Consider the following 21,359-nt stretch of genomic DNA (forward strand, 5'->3'; position numbering starts at 1 on the left):
TACTTTTTCAGCATTTTTTTTTTCAAAAATTAGTAAAACCTGATAATTAGTGTCAGGATATTACACTCCTTCAGGGATTAGGGATATCCTCCAGGCACATGTCATAACATGTTTGATTAATCTCTGCATATCTTGTTAATATTACTTAACTGGTATGACATTTACTGCTACGACATTAGATCAAAATACACAAGTTTATTTAATTATCTATATATTCTAGATAATCAAATTAAAATGATAATTATGTGGGATGAAAAATTAAGATGACTATGATAAAAATATATCTTGTCACTTTGCAATAATTTTAAAATAATCTTTCAAATTCAAAATTATTTATATATAAAAAAGTTTTGACCCTGTTTTTTATATATAAAATCTAATCTTTTTCATTTCGCTGATTGTGGTTATTGATACATACACAGAATGAAAGGCAGCCTGTACAAATAATGGAATGTAGGACGTTTTGGCCAGCGGACGTTTTGGCCCGGACGTTTCGGCCTAGGATCTTTCGGCCTAGGATGTTTTGGCCAGGCATTTTTTGAGGGTAGGACGTTTTGGCCAAAAATAAATTGTGGTTCCATATCGTGCAAAATCTGGTCTGGAGATTATTCTAAAGAATGTTATAGTATAAGTGAACAAATTAAACTGATAGTAAAACATACTCATGGTATTTTATTTTTATTTTTTATAATCTTTTTATATGTATACATATAAACATATACACATTGTATATGTACATATACATATTGTATGTGTTTGTGTATGTGAAAATATTTGCCATTTACAACAAACCAAAAGAGTTATGAAAATAAATTTTATTCACAATTATTTTTTTAAAAAGAATGATTAATTATACTGTAACATATGGTAACATATTAATGTCCAGATCATAATTTGCATATTATGGAAATAGTTTTTTTTTGGCCAAAACATCCTACCTCAAAAATTTGTTTGGCCAAAACATCCTAGGCCAAAAGATCCTAGGCCGAAACGTCCAGGCCAAAACGTCCGTGGCCAAATCGTCCGTCCTCCCAAATAATGTGATAACATAAGATAAGAATAATTAGTATAGTTGCAGTGGTGCTGACTTTATAATCAATCTAATTGATAGCAATCATACGCCCTCAGTAAGAACCTAATTAACACCTTGGTGTGAGAAGAAAAGAAATTTTGTAGTATTTTTGCTTTTCCTGGGCTTGTTCCATGGACTGTATATAGGTAAACTCGGCTCTACATTTTTGAGAAACGCATCTTGGTTAGATAGAATTATTGAAGTATGCAAATTAAAGCAGAATGTAACACATCTTTAAGCTACTGTAAATAATTGTATTTTATGGACTTTCTAGATACCGACATTGTTCCATGAGTTGTAACAAAGAACTAAAAATAATTTTTATAGCTCTTTGGTTATAAATAATTATGTATTAAACAATAAGTAATTTGTACGATTTTACAGTAAAAATACTTGTTCATCATGCGTATGTAATGTGTATTTTCTGTCATGTATATGCTGGATGAAGTTATAAGTTTCGTTGAATGCATGGACCGAAAATATAAAAATAAATCAAAGGCCTGAATGGCCTGAGTCGGCTAATGATTGATGTACTGACAGTATAGTCTACCAGTTTCAGTTTGTTTTTAGTTTTTTTTTCTTAAAATTTCATAACACAGCTCGATATTTACCCAATATATTATATCCGGATACGATTACACTTTTCTCCAGTTTGAACAATATATTTTACAAATTGTGATGAAACGAAGACATTTAGCAGCAATTGGCAGTATCTGACATTGAAGTTTACGGTTAAATTGCCTCTTATTTAAATCTTTTCATAAAAAAGTTGTTTCGTTTCGCCAAACATAGACGATCTACTTTCGATTTCAAAAACTACAAGAAAATACAATTTAATGTTTCACCGATTTGTTTATTTCTCGAAAAATAAGAATTAAAATCATTTTTAATATCTGTAGTAACTAAACAAACCAGTAAGAGCTTCTTCTTCCGATAATTTATCCGTTTACTGACTGCAAAATTCATGTGTGTGTGTAGAAACCCACGCAAAGTTTATAGAAATCATACGATGCGTGTATACGTTCAATGTGGGAGAATTAAGGCTGATCGGGATCGGTTATGTTACCTAACACATCCAGACGATTCAGATTTTGTTTTTAAAAAAGCATTGTGTGCATTTCTGTAATTTTATATACGTTTAGAAATTATTAGACATGCGTATTTGCATTATTTCTATACGTAATTTACGCTAATACGCATCTTATCTGGAGCCCTGTGGAACTATTTTTTGTCTTTCGCTGGATGTTACGCAAGCTTTGTAAGCCTGCGCAATTCATAAAATGCACATTTATGCTTAATGAGTTACGTTCGAGTATTGCACAATTACAAGTCATAAATATGACAGATTACATCGTATATTGGTCATAGCGAAGGGGATTCACGCAACTTAACTTCATTCTTGCAGTGAACTGTTTGAAGTTTGAGAAATCTAATGGAACTACATCGCTTCACTGTGTTATTTGGTCCATTTAGACTTAGAGAATCGCTGGATAGCAAGGACTCGTCAAAACGATTACATCGTTTAGCCGACTCAAAAATGCCACTTTTTAGTGGTAAACGATATACATAAAACATCACACAAAACAATTCCCTTTCTTTCAATTCCCTTTTGAAAGCTTTTTCCTTTTTTTACAGTGAAGCGTTGTAATGTTGTAAAATTATATTCTCGTGTTAGTTTCTTTTTTTTTAATTTATCTCCCTGAAAATTTCGATTTTGACAATTACTGCATATTGGCTGTAAGTGTTTTACGCGTGATGTTTTATGGACCTTTGCGAATACACCGGATGGAGACAAGATAAATACCCCAGGCTATGCTAATTACCCCCAAAATACGTCTGTAATAAAAATCTTCAACTGAGAAATAAAGTAGAGATGTTCTGCCATGTATATCTTCTTATAGCTTAAACGATAAAACAAATATCTATTTATTAAATTATTTATCGGCAAATTGATCATAGATGTACTTTTTTACATATTATACTTTTTTGCATAAAATTTTAGATGGATGTAGAAAATTATAAAAGAAATTTAGGTGACGGTTAAGCTGTTTGTTTCAGAATAGTTTCGAACAGCTGGACAATACAGCCTAAACTGAATTAAACACAATATAAATTTTGGCAATTTCTAGTGTCATGTGTGTTTTTAGATGCCTAGATCCATTACAATATAAGTTCAACATTTCATTTGAGTCATTTTGTGCACATTTATATTATACATACATTTGTTAAAAAAATCAAACACATTTTATAATTGTCTAAAACACATACTATCTTACATTTTACAATTGACCTAAAATATCTATTTGCTTCTAAAAAATATTGTATTACAATAAAACTTCACTGTTTCACGATATTCGCAGTAAGACCATAAAACATTTGTGAAGAGGTGTCCTCCACGATAATCCAATCTAAAACCCCTGTCTTATCTGCTGCTTATCAGCGATTATGTAATAGCCGCTAATTGATGGGCAATTTTGCACAACAGGGGTCCCCATTGGACCATGAAGATTTGTGGAGTAGGAATTAATTTTCCTTTACGGAGTGTAGAATTATAATATAGTTATAAAAATGTCTTTGTTTTCATAAAAAAAAATATATCATGAAAAAGGTCATATACCGGTGAAATTGATTATTGTATTTGATAAATATATACTTGTTTCTTTTTTTTTTCAATTTGAATAATAAGTTTCGTAAAGTGTACCTTTTTTCATCTTCTACTAAATCAAATTATCACCACAGTTAATATGACCATCATTCATTAATTTGTAATTTATACTTTTACGTTCACGCAGTGATCAGTGAACGTAAAGAAGCCAGGGTTGTATGTAATATTTTAGGCCCATATATAACAAAATGTTCGCCAAATGTTTCAGTTATTGAACAGTTTATTGTAATATCGTCAAAAATTATACCGGCACACAGTTTGTAAAGCAATTATATAGAATTAATTCTAATTGCCTTTTTAATTTAATGCGGACTTTTAAAGACCAATTTTCCAATTAAAGATGTGACTTTAAGTTTGCCAATTCAAAAAAGTTTTACCTTTAATCATAATGTATAAATAAATAAATAAAACGTTCGAGCAGATATGCAACACATTGATAAGCATTGCCTTGTGCCGTCGTACCGTCAAGTAAATATTTGTGAAAAGCGTGCTCAAGATTGCGATTACTTCATTTTCAAATTAAAATGGAAGCAATTTGTCATTTTTCAATTTTAAAATAAAAAATACCCAGACAATGTTCAGACAATGGAGAATACTTCACGAGGTTATAAAATAATGTCATTTTGATAGAAAATATTTTTATAGCCCTTTAAAACCTGACATAACCGATCTTTTCAAAATTTCTACATAGAAATACATAGAAACCATAGTCATCAACTTCAAATAAAAATGGAAGCAATAAGTTTTAGTATCACATCGATAAAAAATATATTGAAATAAAGGGCAAAAAATGAGGATTACTTCACGAGGTTATAAAATTTTGTTAAATAACGATAAAAAATCGTTTTTAATGTTTGAAATATATTTTCCTATACAAATCTATAGTAAAACTGTTTATTGATAAACGTTATCGGGTCCGCGATCCGTGTATATTCAAGGGAGACTACTTTTGCCGAAACTACTGGTCAATGTATTGGAATGTTGGCCATGGAATGTGCCACAAGCGAGTCGCATAGCTCCGATCGGGAGTAGGTTTTAGGGTGTTTTCCCCCGGCAAAAGTTTGAAATATAGATATGTAATGGTAGCCTCTGGTCTAAATTTTGAGAAAATATTATTGCCAAAATAGCTGGGTGCAACTTTGATGAATAAAGGACACTCCACTGTTAAAACATATGAATTACTTTGGACGCTTTTTCAAGGCCTTCGGGTTTATCTCAGAAATTAAAAAAAAAAACAAAAAACATATCACTGACAGAATAAGTTTGGAGAACCAATATCATTAATTGTTTAGCTGTTCCTCTACATAAACAAGTACTGTGGAGAAGTCACGACATCGCAACAGTGTTCCTCTTTGTGAACTTGTAATATTTTGCATTTCTGTTTGTTTGTTTGGAGTTTAATGGTGTTTTTTTTCAATAGTATTTCAGTCATGTAACGGCGAGCAGTTAACCTAACCAGTGTTCCTGGATTCTGTACCAGTACAAACTTTTCTCCCCAACTGACTGTCAACCACCCCACATGGATTATCAGAGGTGGAGGACGAATGATTTCAGACACAATGTCTTTAATCAAACCGTCACAAAGAACATATGCCTCGCGATCCGTAGACCAAAGCTCTCCCTACTGAGCTAAGCGGACAGCCTTGCATTTCTGTACAAGACTGATGATAGACATACGGATGTAAAATTTCTTTTTACACAAGGTCTTGAAAACAAGATTACCTTTTTTATAATTAGGTGGAACATATACAAACAAAAAGTGTTATTTATATAGCATTTTCTTTTAATCCCCTGTGCTATTAATGAAAAAAAAATTTGAAAGGGACAACAATTTAAGTAATTTATAACAACGTTTTATTTTGCAGCATAACAAATTCATGCATGTCCACACATATAAAAGTATATATTATCAATACACAATTATGCATAGAAATTTTGTGCTACAAAAGAAACCGAACTCCAAAACATTGTTACTTCTGTACATTTTGATAATATTCCTTCAGGGAGGTTGCAAAAGGAACTAAAATTTGGGTTTTTGACAGAAGATGTTTCATTCTCAGTTACTATACCGACGGCTTGATAATGTTATTAAGTAAAACTGACGTAACTAAAACAACTGAACACAAAACAAATGCACATGTCTACATAATGTCCATGATGCTTAACTCGTTTTAATTGAAGTGAAAAAAAATGTAGGAAACAAACAATGTAGTTGCATTAGTCGCCCAAAGAAGGCCACAACTCCAGACAAATAAACGATCATAAAAGTCAGGACAACATGTACATATCCACTTCGAATTCATGCCGTTGATGTATACCAAGTTTTAATTCAGTTGGATGAAAACTGTAGGAATTAAGTTTACAATGTGATGGAATTATTTCGAGGTCCAAAAGGGCAACAACTCCGGAAAAAAATAATTAGGCATAGAAGTCCCGATGCATTCATGTTGATGATGTAAGCAGAGTTTTATATGAATTTGATGGCAACTGTATAGGTTAAGTTCTTTGACACCGTAGACATAAAAGGAGTTTATTATATATCTTGGAATAAGTATGCTTTAAAAGTTTTCATAACGTAGTAAGCTGGTTTCATTTTAACCTAGTTTAAAAGGAGCTTCTATATATATATCACTAACCTAGAGCTAGAAGTCCGAGTCATGAATTTTACATACATGTCATCTTGTTGTGATGAATATTTGCGCCAAGTTATGTGAGCTGCAACACATTCTTAACAAGAGGGCCCTGAAGGCCCTGTATCACTAACCTGACGAAAGTAGGTCAGTAGGTCACATTTATGGTCACTGAAGTCAGTTTTAAGATCGGTGTGCAAAACTGAACAAGTCATCCAAATTTCAAGGCTCTATCTTTTTAAAAAACAAATAAAGTAGGTCAGTAGGTCACATTCCACATGACCCAGATTCAAACTTGACCTAAAGTTCATCAAGATTAACACTCTGATTAAATTCCATGAAGATACAGTGGTCTCTAGGGTGTTAACAAGCTTTTCCGTTGATTTGACCTGGTGACCTAGTTTTTGACCCCACCTGACCTAGATTTGACATTGACCTAACGATAATCAAGATTAACATTCTGACCAAGTTGCATTATAGTATGATCATAAATGTGGCCTCTAGAGTGTTAACTAGCTTTTCCTTTTATTTGACCAGGTAACTTCTTTTTGACCCTTCTGACCCAGATTTGACCTTGACCTAATGATCGTCACGGTTAACATTCTGAATAAGTTTCATTAAGGTATAGTCATAAATGTGGCCTCTAGTGTGTAACAAGCTTACCCTTGATTTGACCCGGTGACCTAGTTTCTGACTACTTGACCTAAATTCAAACTTGACCTAAAGATAATTAAGGTTAACATTCTGACCAAGTTTCATGAAAATACAGTCATAAATGTGGCTTCCAGAGCGTTAACAAGCTTTTCCTTTGCTTTGACCTGGTGACCTAGTTTTTGATCCCACCTGACTCAGATTTGACCTTGGCTTAAACCTTGTCAAGGTTAACATTCTGACTAAGTTTCATTAAGGTATAGTCATAAATGTGGCCTCTAAGAGTGTAACAAGCTTACCACTGATTTGACCTGGTGACCTAGTTTCTGACTCCACTTGACCTAAATTTAAACTTGACTGAAACAAGGTTAACATTCTAACCAAGTTTCATGAAGATAGGCATAAATGTGGCCTTTAGAGCGTTAGCAAGCTTTTCCTTTGATTTGACCCGGTGACCTAGTTTTTGACCTCACCTAACCCAGATTCATAATTAACCTAAAAATCATCAATATTAACATTCTGACAAAGTTGCATGAAGATATAGTCATAAATATGGCCTCTAGATTGTTAACAAACTTTTCCTTTGATTTGACCTGGTGACCTAGATTTTTACCCCCAGATGACCCAATATCAAACTCGTCCAAAATTTAATTGAGAGTAACATTCTGACCAAGTTTCATTAGGATTGGGTCAAAATTATGACCTCTAGGGTGTTAACAGTCAAATTGTTGACGGCAGACAGACGACAGACACAGGAGGATCAAAAAGCTCACCTTTGAGCACTTCGTGCTCAGGTGAGCTAAAAAGTTAAAGACAGAATAAGTTTAGTTTTTGACTACTTAATTGTGACATTGACTATCATTTGAATCTAGCATGTGTCACATCCAGATATAACATTTAATAACCCTGCCAAGTAATTTGAAAATCCATCCAATCATGGAAAAAATACTGACAATGAGCAAAACATTATTTGAATCTCACCTTCCACACCACAGAAAAAAGCAATAGCACATTTACATTGAAACATCATGAAACGTTTTGTATAAAACAAGTACGAAAGACTTATACTTTTTCAAAGACTAGATTATTAAGTTAATACATTATGTAGAACTATGCTAAGTGAATCGGAAAAAAACAACACTTGCGGCCCTTTAGATGAGCATCTGAAATGAGAAAAAAATAGTGATTTTTACACTTAGTATAAATCCTACATGTTTCATTTGTTCATAACAATTATTACAAATTTTAGAATACAAAATCTAAAATGTTAAACCTTAGAATTATAACAATATCAGTCTGACAGATATTATTAAGAAAATATCTTAATATGATAACTTCTTGCTGATAATATAACTATTTCTTTTGAATTGTTTGAAACTGTGAGTAGGCATACACAATGCACAAGTGTATTTGTGATATTTTGAAGATAAAGGACATAACTCAAGAAAAAGTAACCTGAAACTGAAGTCTGGCAATATGTGCATGCCTACTTCATGTTGATAATTTCATTTCAACTTACATTTCCATTGTGACACAGTATGAAAAATGTAGGAGGAGAAGAGTACATTAAATACAAATATAACTGTTATGTTTTAAAAGGAGGCATAACATCCCTGAAATAGATAAGGGCCCTGACATTTACGGTAAATATGTATAACAAGTTACAAGGGTACTGGATAGAAAGTGGGGGAGGAGCTGAGTACATACTGTAGGATGTATTTAATTCAAAGTCCAAAAAGAGCCATATGTTTAGAAATGGGTCACCAGAATTCACTATAGTATGTGTATGTCTGCTGCCTGGCCATGAAGTATACCACGATCCATTTGAATCTGATTGAATTTGCAGGAGTTTTAATACACAACGTATCAAAGTAGCTGTGATATAATAATTTAAAAATAAACAAATGGCATATTAATTGAAGGTACAAATAATCAAATTTGATAGCCCTGTCCACTTAATGTTGATGTTGTGTACCAAGTTTCATATGAACTGATAATTAGTATATACATGAAAGAATTTAATAAAAGCAGCAACTATCCTGTACCTTTTTGGTGTTTACTGTTCATGGTCTAGCCAAAGCTCCATCAGGCTTCATTGAGGATATTTATTCACCATATCAAACTTCAACTGCAATAAAAGACCAACATGCACATTTTTATATACATCAATTTTACTTTCTCAGTTAAATGTGCTTTCTCTCTAATATTCAATTGCTGACACTTTATATTAAAACAATTTTGAGAAATATATAAATCTAAACCCAGTTATTATAGTAAGTTTAATAAATGCTTTAGTAAATGTCACATTTATTTTCAAAACACTGACACGTACAGTCTTCTTCTTGGTAATTATAACATTCATTGTCCCATTGTTTATTTGGATCAATTTACTTCTTCATCTGAAATAAGTACAGTATAACAAAACTATGAGTATAATGAAATTAACATTATATGGAATCTTGACAAGTGTGAATTTATGTATTTTGAAACAACTCATGTAGTTTCACTTCTTTAATTAGGCCTACAGCACTGTTGATGTATAAACTTTAATGTAGTTGTACAATTCATGCATGCCATATGAAAAATAATTATTAAAAATTAACATTATATGGAATCTGGACAAGTGCGAATTTATGTATTTTGAAACTATTCATGTAGCTTCACTTCTTTATATAGGCCTACAGCACTGTTGCGTGAAGTACAAACTTTAATTTAGATGTACAATTCATGCATGCATATTAGAAATTAACATTATATGGAATCTAGAAAAGTGTGAATTCATGTATTTCGAAACTACTCGTGAAGATCTAGCTTCACTTCATTAATTAGGCTACAGCACAGTTGATGTAGTTGAACAATTCATGCATGCCATGAAAAATAATTATTATTCTACTAAATCTACTTATTAATCTGGTGTAATCTATGTTATTGTCAGTCAACTTGTATCAATTTGTTAATGTTTAAGCCATGCTTCATTCAGACCCTTGACCTTTTCAGCTATGCAGAGGTATCCTTTCGTTTGCTTACTTACAGACATCGTTTCTTTTTTCATACATGAATATTGTAGACTCTATGAATATTGACATTTGGTTTACCTTTCTGTAGTGTTGGTCTCCATCATGCATTCCTGTTGAAAAGGAAATGTGCGAGCCGAACACAGGTTCCACGAAAGTTTATAAATTAGATCTACACTATTTCTATGGTGCAGGTATTCATCTGAAACAAACACAAGACGTCATAGCTAACCCTATGATTCAGGCTCACGTCCAATCATACATGTATTAATTTATGCGAAGGGTTTCTGACCGTCTTCTTTCTACGTTTCAAATTATGTCAATTTGAATGCAACAAGTGCATAAACGTTTTATTTGCTATGACAATGACCCATTCTGATCGATTTACTGTCTATGAGTATAAAAAATGGGTCAATGCGTTAATTCTGCATCTACTGTAATGATTTATCTTTAGAAACTCTGGTGACAGTAGGCTGCATGCATATATATATACCTGTATGCTACGTTCTCCACCCGTTTTAAATGACTGGGCAAATCGTTTTCAGGTCTTGAAATATAGACGACTGATTATCAAACTTGTTTTTTACTCGTTGCAAAATAATTAATTTATAAATTTACCTTATCGTTGTTCCTGCAAGAGCAACTCGACCTGTCAAAATATGTAAACACATGGGAGGCCTTTTGACAGCACAGTCATGTAAACATCCGAAGGAAATAGTCCAAATTTATTCCAGTTACTTCCATATGCGATACTATCGTGAACTATACTGGTTTCGAAGCAGTTTCCGTCATAAAATGAAGGTTTTTAAAATACATGTAGTGTCTAGCGCATGTGATAACACACGTGGGGGGGGGGGGGGGGGCTCCAAAAGGGATGAATAAATAAAGCTGAATCGGTTGACTACAGAAGCAGTTTCCGTCATCAATTTTTGTTTTAATATTTATGTACATTTTTACAGTGAATACGACTAGAAAAGCACCATCCGTGTTTTTTTTTTAATCTTTCTGGTGAAATTAATTAATACAATTTTAAGAAGTTTGAAGGTTCAGGTGTTAAATTAGGCTTGTTGAAAATAGGAGGTAGAAAAAAAAAGAAGCAAAACCTGAGACTCGAACTCGCGACCTCAGTGCTTGTGAAGCAGATGTTCTACCGATTGAGCTAATTGGCCAGCTGACTTATATATCTTATAGACACATAATACTATGTAAGGGATACAACCGTCACTTTGTATAGCACATAGTATGTGACCAGTTACACCCCCCCCCCCACCTTGAATAAGAAAAATCTGGCAGGGGTAACCTAATCATCTATATTTCATATTGGTTTTTGCTCTTAATTGCGAAAAAAAATTGCCTATGCACAAAAATGACTCATTTTTATCTTTATTATGTATTTTTGGTAAATCATCTGGTTTCGACTGCCAAAAGGAGGAACTTTCAACTTAATTGGGGATTACGAGTTATTCTTTGCGCATGCGCATTAGTTGCACGTGAAATCCCCCACGTGCGGAATGTAAACAAATCAATTATGGAATGAACAATTCGAGTTTTCTTTGAAAGGTTTTACCCGTTGTTGCTGGAATTTCACAGAGCTCTGGATTGCAGGGTAGCGTTATGGAAACAATCTCGACTTCATTGTGAAGAACGTCACAAAACGTAAAATAACGCGTTGACGGATACTACTAGCCGACGGAAACTGCTGCGAAACCAGTATTCATATGTATAATGTATCGCATGTACATTTAAGCATAAATTGAATGTTTGTGAATCCTAGCTGTCCTTAAACTCTTTTTACGTTAAGCGCCGAAAATTATGTAATCCATAAGGCCATGTGCTCAGCCTGATCACATGTTTACGCACAAGCACATTTTTGTGTGGAAAAAATATGCTGAAAGTTACATTTAATTCTGCCAATTACTTTGTGACCGCAACTGTTTCTAAAAATAAAATTGACACATCTGACTTTTATGTGTATTGGCCTTGTAATGATATTATGGATTTTTATCATAAATACACATGTTTATTTCAAATCAATAGTGAAATGATGATGTCTGTATGAAAAAAAAAAAGAAAATAAAAATTATCTGAAATTATCAACTCTAACAGGCCTTTTCATAAAATTTATTTAAAAAGTGATTGCTCGCAGGAAGTAGATCTTTCATCTAGGTAGGTTTTGGTCACATTTTTAAACAGAATACTGCTTGTGTGTAGTAGCTGTCGATTTTGAAAAAAAAAACATGACCTCCTAAAAATATTTTTTCTGTCTTCTGTCCGAATTTTCAGGTAAAAGTTGGCATTTATTTTTCAAGATATATACCCCAAAAGAGAGCTGAATCAATTTCAATAGGCGTTTCATTCATCAAATTGTGCAATTTTTCAGTAAATTCTCGCAAAATGGTAGTAAAGAAAAGCACTAAAATGTCGATATTTTGGCTATAGAATGTACCTTAATCCGTGCATTGAATATTTGATAATGTAGAAAAGGGATAAAGACTCCCGCCAAATAATCGTCGCTGGTAACGTGATGTTTTTAGCCTATATCCGTTTCGTTTCATTTCGGTGAACATCATAAAACAGGTAAAATAAATGAAAGGAAACATTTACATTTTACCTGCCTAGATGTTTCTTTTGCGTTTCGTAAATGCATATGTGTAATTTTTTAGTATAGATATATATGCAGGTGCTCGCTTGTGTTAATCACATGACGATAACATCCGGCGGGGCTACATCTGCTTATAATTCAGAAAAAAAAATATATTGCGGTCTGTAGTAACTGTCATATTAAACATCTATTACATGTTGATAAAAAAAAAAAACAATTTTCTTAAAAGACAGAATATTGCTTATCCGCTAGAAGGAGCCTTTGGCTAAGCTTAATCTTGTACTATTGCATATTTAAATAATAAATATTATTTTTTGTATTGTATCATAACTAAATCGCGAACGGTTCTAAATAACGATAATCCGGTTATCAAAACACAAATTTATTTGTTTCTTCAATCTGACTGACGGCACTTCCAACTTGACCAACAAATGTCTTCATGATCAATATCCATTAATAAAACCAAACGTATGAACCACAGTAATCGATTCAAAGGATCTGTAATGTTTGAAGAGTAGTCATCTCTTCAGATAAGAGTAACTACAGAGCGAGCATGATAAATCAATAGCATGATTCTGTTAACACTCGTGTAAATAGCCTCTGTTGTACATCGTTTGAACTGAATGAAAACTATAGACGTGCATGATACATGAGTGCGTTCTGCTTAATGAAGTCAGATAAATGAATTAAGATAGACGTCTAAATTACAATAACCTGGACAGATAGAGTTAAGACGGATAAATTCATAAGCATGATTTTGCTTTCACACATGTGTTTATGTTAATAGCGCTGAGATTAATCTTTGGAGAAAGCATATAGTAGGAATGCATTAAACTAGGTCGGAACAAAATATTCTGGTAAGTGTTTTGTTTTGATATTAACAGAAAATAAATATACTACTTGATTTCAAATAATATTAAATAACAAAAGTTCCAAATCCACTGTGAATCATACTATGTTTTTCAGCGTAGCTTTCTCAGCCTACTTTTGATCCTGTTCAAGAAGCAATAAAAGTTGTAAATTTATAATTCTTCAACAAATAAAGACAGCGGACTGAACAGAAATGAATACATGCCGAAATTAATATACAGTTCCACAAAATGTTTCGTTATCACAGTAACACAGCAGATGCATAAGATCCACACCAACGACGAATATCTTTTTCAAAGATATTTCTTGTCAGCCATTTGTGTTATGTGTTGGTGTCATTTCTTGCACCACCGCCTTAGGGATAGGTACATTATCATCTTTCACAACGAAATATCATTTATTTGAGGTTATTTGAGAATGCTGGACACTACAACATGTATTAGCAGCGTTTTTCATATGCAGATAGCGCTTCTTCAATTTTGGAAATTTTTTAGATACAATATTGTGATAGATTCTATTTTTAGATGAAAAAGACTTAAAAAACTTTTCACACTTCTTCATATTACTTAAGTCAATATCTCTTATAAACACACCTTATAAAAACAAGGGCAAAGTCCAGCAGATAAAGCTACGTTCAAAGAACGTAGCCACTCATTCATATAACACTTCAAACGAAAAAAAGGTTACGCCCAAATGTATGTACATGTACACCGACTGAATAAATGTTACATATACAAATATGAATGCATTAGTAATACAACTGAAGTGAAAAACAGACATTAACAATAGGACGAAAGAACACAGCACCGCACCGCCTTGGGACAGTCAGTGGCAAAACCACCACCGGGGATTTTATATTAGTTTATTGGCGTCATACCTCCCACAAGAATCTAGCACTTCCTCTGGTTAGTCATTTGTTAATAGGTGGTCACATGGTGACCCCTATATTTCTATGGAGGGAAAGTAGATTTTCATGTTGGATTCGGCTAAAAGTAAGTGGGCAGTTAAACAAATCAATTATTGTGTTTGTTAGTGACCCTCCACAGAAATATGTGGTGTCAGTGTGATAAATATGGGGACTCGCCCCTCCCCCCATCCCCGCTCCATGTATCATACTGAGCCCACAGATTTCCGTGGGAGTCACTTACAAACCAAACAATTAATAGTATCTAGGCTTACTTTATAAAGTTTTGGCGATATGAATGCTTTCTGTAATTTCATTCTATTAAATAGATGATGAGGCAAAAATTTGAAGACGCCCCAGGAGGGGATACTGTCACATACGACGTTGTTGATGAAGAAAATGGATACAGACAATGCACATTCAGATTTACAAACGAAAACCATCAAGAATACTTCAACAATATTCCAAATATAAAATGTAATGATGACGATATCCTACTTAATTCATATCCAAAGACAGGTACTAGAAAAACATATTATGTCTCTTCCAAGAAAATGAAATATTATCTTAGTTTCATATTGCACCTTTCAAGACGACCATCGGTATTTCTCCCTCTAAATTGCATGATTTCGGTGGGCATGGCTGAATCCACAACTATAATTTCGTCGCATCTGTGTGAAACTTTTATGTCTGCAACTTTACGCTTTCCGTTTCAGTGGTGACGCACTGAAGTCCTGTACCAGTTTCTAATAGGCCATTTAATGCCCTTTAGAAATTGCGACATTATGCCCTCCATGGTTGAACTGCAAACCAGGTTTTACTCATATGCATGGTGGGTAATGGTCGTTACAGAAATCGTCAAAGTTTCTTAACAAATTGAACGTAAACATTCAGGATGATTTACAAGTCCATCAAATTTTGTTTCGAGACAGTTTAGAATTAATTTCTTATCTGATAATACAAAATGTTTTTTTACTTTTGCATTTTATACATTACCCGGTAAGGATATAAGAACTGCTTATGTTTATTCTTTGTCAGGTACGCACTGGTTATGGGAAATGTTGCTAATGGTATTAAAGCAGAGCGGCGAGGTATCGAATGGTAATAAGATTCATGAGATGATTGAAGCAATACCAACAGAGGTTATAGAGAATTCACCATCACCTAGAGTCATAAATACACATCTGAAGATCAAATATTTGCCAAAGGTAAAAAGTAGCTGTTGTGTGCCATCAAATAATGTATTTCTATCTTTATAATACAAAACACCAAGGCCATTTTGTCTTTGTTAAAGAAGTGCAATTACTTATAACACATTTATTTGTTTTAGTAAAATTAATGATTTGTGGATTTTGCCATACATATTTTTCTATTGTAGAACTAGTGATTTACAATGTATGAATTTTGACATACATATGATTGCTTCTTCATCATAATTTCATTGTAGGACGTTTTCAAGAAGAAACTCAAAATGATCTTATTGCTGAGAAATCCGAAAGATGTTGTTGTTTCTTTTTTCAATCATACAAGAGGAGTTAAATTCTACGAATACGACGGAAAATTTGAAAATTTCTTACAACTGTTCATGAGGGGAGGAGGTATTTGTCAAAGTTTTGTACAATCTTAGCATAAGTTTGCCAATAATGTAGTAATACTGTGACTTTTTAGATATATATTCAGAATGTTTAGATCCACAGATTGCTTTTGGAAGTAGAAAGTTGTCTCTTATTTAATTTTTGATATCTTGACTCTAACGACAGGTTTTACAATATGCAAATTGTCTTGGTCGACTTAGAAGTTGTTGCTTTGAACATGGCAAATACGTCGTCCGAAATGTTCAATCTGATACATGAAAAACGCAAACATAGGTTTCTTTGCCTGTAATGTAACAGGTTTGAAAGGTTCGGAATACTGTATGTTCTAATATGAATTAAGGCACTGCCTAGCATGGGATTATCTTTTATATATCTATTTACGAAAAAATACAACACTCAAAGAAAGTGAAACTTCGCTCTAAACAGTGAAGTTTACATTTAGTACCTTTACAGCGAATATCATAACTTGCAAATTTATGGAAGCCTGACGGGACGTCATTCACCGCGTTCCTCGCACTGGCATTAGGATTTTGGTTGTTTGTTGCACTTCACGTAGAACTTGGCGGCTTTACACTTCCTACTGTTTAAAAGTGTTTTTCAGTTGCAGTACAGTTTTCATTACGAAAAAGATCATGTTGGCGCGTTTACGAATTTTTGTCACTGATTCGGTGCTCGATGTTCATTGAGACAACCAGTCTGTGTTGTGTCCATAAACCGGAACCGAAAAACATCGAAAAAATTGCCTCAGTATATGCAGACAACAAAGACGAATACCTATATACGGACGTTACTGTCTCTCGGGTTTTCATCCCCGGCGCTTTGCGCCGCGGATAAATCCCCTATAAATCATTGTTTAATATGTTACGGAGAAAGATGATAAACTGTAATGCTTGAATCTAAATTGAAATATTGAAAGCTTGCTGAATTATCAAACCTGTCACAAAACATGTAGCCCAAGGGTTAAACAGGTATACTGAGTTGTTTATACCATTTACTTCCGGGATCAAAGTTAAATATGTTTAAGGAAAAAGGCAAGGCGAATTGCATAATTTTACATAGCGGCTAGACTGCTTAATTAAATATATATGTTGAAACATAATTATCTAGGAGTTAGAGAGAGAGATGGGGTAAAAATGCTAGATTGATAAGGTCACCTTCACTTGATAATATCGACGTAAAAATGTTATGTTTAAAATAATAAAGACTCTTGCTATGTTAAATAAAACTGGTTAAAAGGTTATGTTTGTTGTATTAGTTACATGCCTTTGGGATCATGGAGTCCATTTTATTTTATAAATTTCTAAGAAGGTCCGCTTAAACCGGAGCTGAAAAATTTAAAAGTCAGGTTTACTGATATTTTACTTGTTATGAAGTTCTTGTCACCTGTCTGATAACATACAACTAAATGTTTACTAATATCTAGTTACATACGGCCAAATCTTTACTCAAATCTGATGGAATGCAGCCACATCTTTGTTTATACTCGTATCTGAGAAATTAAAGCCTAATTTGTATAATATATACAAGTTTAAGCATCTAAGGCACTTCCATATAAATATATAATGATCATCTTGTACTGTACAATTTTTGTTGCAATGTCTGTATTAAATATTGGTCATCAGTGTGTGGAACCCCAGGATCGGACACAAGGACAATACCATTCTACCTTATTGACATTCCGTATCCCCACGTTAAAGCGTCCATGTCCATATGTAGAGTACCATTCGATGCGTGAATTTGTTGCACATAATTAGAGGGTCGCAATGGGGTTTGTTTTCACATATTGACCTTGCATTCGAAGGTAACGACATATGTTAACCTTTGTGACATATAAGATGTTTGGCATGTTTCAACAAAGCCACTTTTCCATCCTCGGGTTTAGTAATATGTAATTCGCGGAGCGCGTTCAGTCAGAGAGTCGCCGCCATTAGGAAAGAATAATATTAACGTCAGAGATTATTTCTAAGGTCACAAGGTCACGCAGTTTGATTGGCCAACTTGTAATTACAACAGCTTTCGAGGTCAGTCAGATCTTAGTGTTCTTTCTCAAGAGAAGGAACAATAAACAAAAACAACAAGGTATTCCATTTTACTAAAGGTAAGCGAATTCAAAATTAGAATTATTCTAAACATTTCAGTTGATTACGGTTCGTACCCAGAATATTTGCAAGAATGGCAGACATTCATGAAAGAGAATCAAGAAGTTCCTATTCATGTTGTGTACTATGAAGGTTTACAACAGGTAACCGTAAAATAATTTGTTTTGTAAATCGTACATATATATATATATATATTGTGTGTGTGGGGTGGGGTGGGGGGGCGTCAACACCGTTAGTTAACAGTTAAATCTAAGCTATATTTGTTGGAAGCATGAAATAAACTAAATGTATTTCATTGAAACAGTTGTTGGTGTTGGTAATACTTGGCAGGCTCCTAGAACTATACAAATACTAGTTCAGAAACATACAATATGGAGATCTTGAATGCGCCAGTTGGGTTGGCACTATTACAAAGTTTGATTCTTGCTTTTCCAGAAAGTCTCTCAGATGGAGCAGATTCTGAACTGTTGGAATACACAAAATGCTACCGCACGAACAAATAACTAAACTAAGTGATTGAAAACGTCCACTTATCACATAACAATGTTCAGTTCACTACTGAGGTTTCCTTTTGTAACTGTAACCTTCAAATAAACAACACAGTACATGTACTTCTGCCTAAGCAAGTTATCAGCAAAGATGAAAGTTTTATTTCACGAGGTAAATGTCAAGGTAATTAAATGACAAGAGTAGAAAGTGTATTCTACAGAAAGGATAAAAATATTTGGGATAGACAGACATGTTTTGTATTAAAGATTCTATATTAGAAAGAATGTGATTAAAGAGGGCAATCCGTATTTCATAACAGAAAAAAAACAAATAAGATAAAACGTGCTTAAAACGTGCTTTCAAGTTAGTTAAATTTCATTTTATTGAATCTGATTTTACAGGACTGTTTCGGTGAGATGTGGAAAATTTGCAAATTTCTTGGAAAAGATGTGAGCAGTGACCTGTTGCAAAAGATTGTTGAAAACTGTCAAATAGTCAAAATGCGACAAGCAAAAGAAGACAACATGACAGAAGAAATGAAGAAGTCGAGAATTACTGCACTAGCCAACGACTTTTCTATGTTTAGAAAAGGTTGCAGCAAAAGACGTTCGAATACAAATTAATAATTTCAATGTTACTTTTCTTAAGGAAATATTTAAACCGAAACGATAAAATAATTTAAAGAGAAAGTAGGGAACACATGCAAAAGTGGATTTTTTTAAAACAAATTAAATGTAACAAAGAACACCAATGTATGTTAACTTAGGATGTGGCCCAGTTTGATAAGAGTGTCAATATTGTGTTTCCTGTGTCTTAAACAAAATGTAATATTTTTTCTATATTTCAGGTCAAATTGGAGATTGGAAAAACTGGTTCACTGTGACACAAAACGAATGTTTTGAACAATGGTGGACTGAAAAAACAAAAACGCTTGACATGTTTACATTTAAATATTGCTAGGAGATGTTGTATTAATGCAAATACCATTTTGGAAGGCAAAGAAATGTCAGTAACGTAATCAGTATTCATTCACTTATGGTAGCGAAGATCGGAGATAGAGGATATTAGCCGGTGACAATGATTTCTTAGATTTGATATTGCTTATGTGGTGGCTTTTATCAACACAATTTATCTAAAATTTTATTATGTTTTTTTTTTAAGTCCTGCATTTATATTTTGTCAAAGTACTTGAAGATTTTGTATACTTACTACCATCGGTTAGACGAATAATTTTAAGAGGTATTTATTTTGTCATAGTGCTATTAATGTCTAGTGTTTTCAGTATTTATTGGACACATTGACGCGTATTAAGCATACAGTTGTAATCTAGATTTTAATTCATTGACTGAAACAGACCATAACTTTTTGAGCATATATATCTTATTATTTGCGGACGACATGGTGTTGTTTACCACTAGCGCACAAAGTTTACAGACACAGTTAGACAGCTTATATACAAATTCCCTTAAATGGGGTTTAAAGATAAACGTTAAGAAGACAAAAATTTGTGTTTTTAGAAAAGGGAGAACAAACATTAATTATAGTTGGTATATTAATAATGAAAACATTGAAATTGTAGATTCATTCTGTTATCTCGGGGTAAATTTCAAATACGATGGGTTAATGCTAGGTGCAATGAAATCTTTGTCTGACCAGGCATTAAAAGCTATAAATAGTTTATACTCTATTTTCACAAGAATCAAGTTCGATGTTAAAACCAAGTTTTTACTATTTGATAGAATGGTTGAACCTATTTTGCTCTATTGTGCAGAAGTGTTCGGTGTTTACAAGACAGATGTTTTAGACAGAATTCAGATAAAGTTTTGTAAAAAGATTCTAGGAGTTAAACCATCTACTCCAAATATGGCTGTTCTGGGCGAACTTGGAAGATTACCTATATCTGTTTTATGCAAAGAGAGAGTTTTGAATTACTGGTTGAGGCTTAATAAAAATAGGGAATCACTGATGTATAACATTTATCAAACACAATATAAGGAGACATATAATGATGGATGTTCATTTTGGGCAAAATAGGTTAAGTCGCTTTTAGAGAGTCTTGGGTACGGGTATCTTTGGAATAATTTTGATGAAAATATTTCTTTTAATGTGTTAAGACCAGTTTGTTCAAAATTGGAGTGGTAGTGTCCATAGTATGTCTAAACTTGACTATTATGTTAGATTTAAGAATGAATTTAAATATGAAAACTATCTTGACATTGTTGAGAACGAATATTTGAGAAAACTCTTTACATGTTTTAGGTTATCGTCGCATGCCCTTGCAATTGAAACTGGAAGATATGTGGGAATAAATAGAACTGATAGGATATGTAGAAATTGTAACTTCAACGTTGTCGAATCTGAATATCACTTTTTATTGACTTGTCCAAAGTATAGCCATATTCGCACTAAATTCTTACCAAATACATCGTGGCCAAATATTAACCTTTTCAACAGACTGATGTCTTCAAATAAAAAGAAAACAGTATTAGGAATTTGCAAATACCTGAAAGAAGCATATAATGTAAGGAATCCAGATTTATAAATCTATACTTCAAAAAACTGGGAAAGTAAAGAAGCTTTGTGTTGAATTGTATAATTTATATATGGTTACCACAATTATATTTGATAGTACTATCTAAATACATTGTTAAATATCTTCATGTATGTGCACATTGTGATTAAGATATAAAATGTGTTGTTGTTTTTTCTGCTCATTAGCCAAAGGCATGTTATTGCCGATTTTTGCAAATAAATGTGTTGTTGTTGTT

The 21,359-nt window shown here is 33.1% G+C and overlaps 1 protein-coding gene across 6 annotated transcripts in view; it reads left to right on the top strand.

Annotated features, from left to right (window-relative positions):
* LOC123533824 (sulfotransferase 1 family member D1-like) overlaps positions 1 to 21,358 on the top strand; it is a 59,636-nt gene extending 38,278 nt beyond the window's left edge. Inside the window, exons 1-7 of one of the 6 annotated variants that reach the window (XM_053519890.1) lie at positions 6,071 to 6,192; positions 14,738 to 14,927; positions 15,447 to 15,616; positions 15,856 to 16,006; positions 18,142 to 18,245; positions 18,993 to 19,182; positions 19,439 to 21,358. In XM_053519890.1, the coding sequence (XP_053375865.1) occupies positions 14,738 to 14,927; positions 15,447 to 15,616; positions 15,856 to 16,006; positions 18,142 to 18,245; positions 18,993 to 19,182; positions 19,439 to 19,551 (918 nt within the window). In that variant the 5' untranslated portion in view covers positions 6,071 to 6,192 and the 3' untranslated portion in view covers positions 19,552 to 21,358. Of the gene's footprint in view, positions 1 to 6,070; positions 6,193 to 13,193; positions 13,492 to 14,737; positions 14,928 to 15,446; positions 15,617 to 15,855; positions 16,007 to 18,141; positions 18,246 to 18,537; positions 18,775 to 18,992; positions 19,183 to 19,438 lie in introns of those variants that run through there. The other 5 variants (XM_053519889.1, XM_053519888.1, XM_053519892.1 and 2 more) reach the window with 5 other exon arrangements.
* Position 21,359: the final 1 nt, after the last annotated feature.

Source organism: Mercenaria mercenaria, chromosome 12 (genome assembly GCF_021730395.1).
Source record: "Mercenaria mercenaria strain notata chromosome 12, MADL_Memer_1, whole genome shotgun sequence".
Taxonomy (NCBI): Eukaryota; Metazoa; Mollusca; class Bivalvia; order Venerida; family Veneridae; genus Mercenaria; species Mercenaria mercenaria.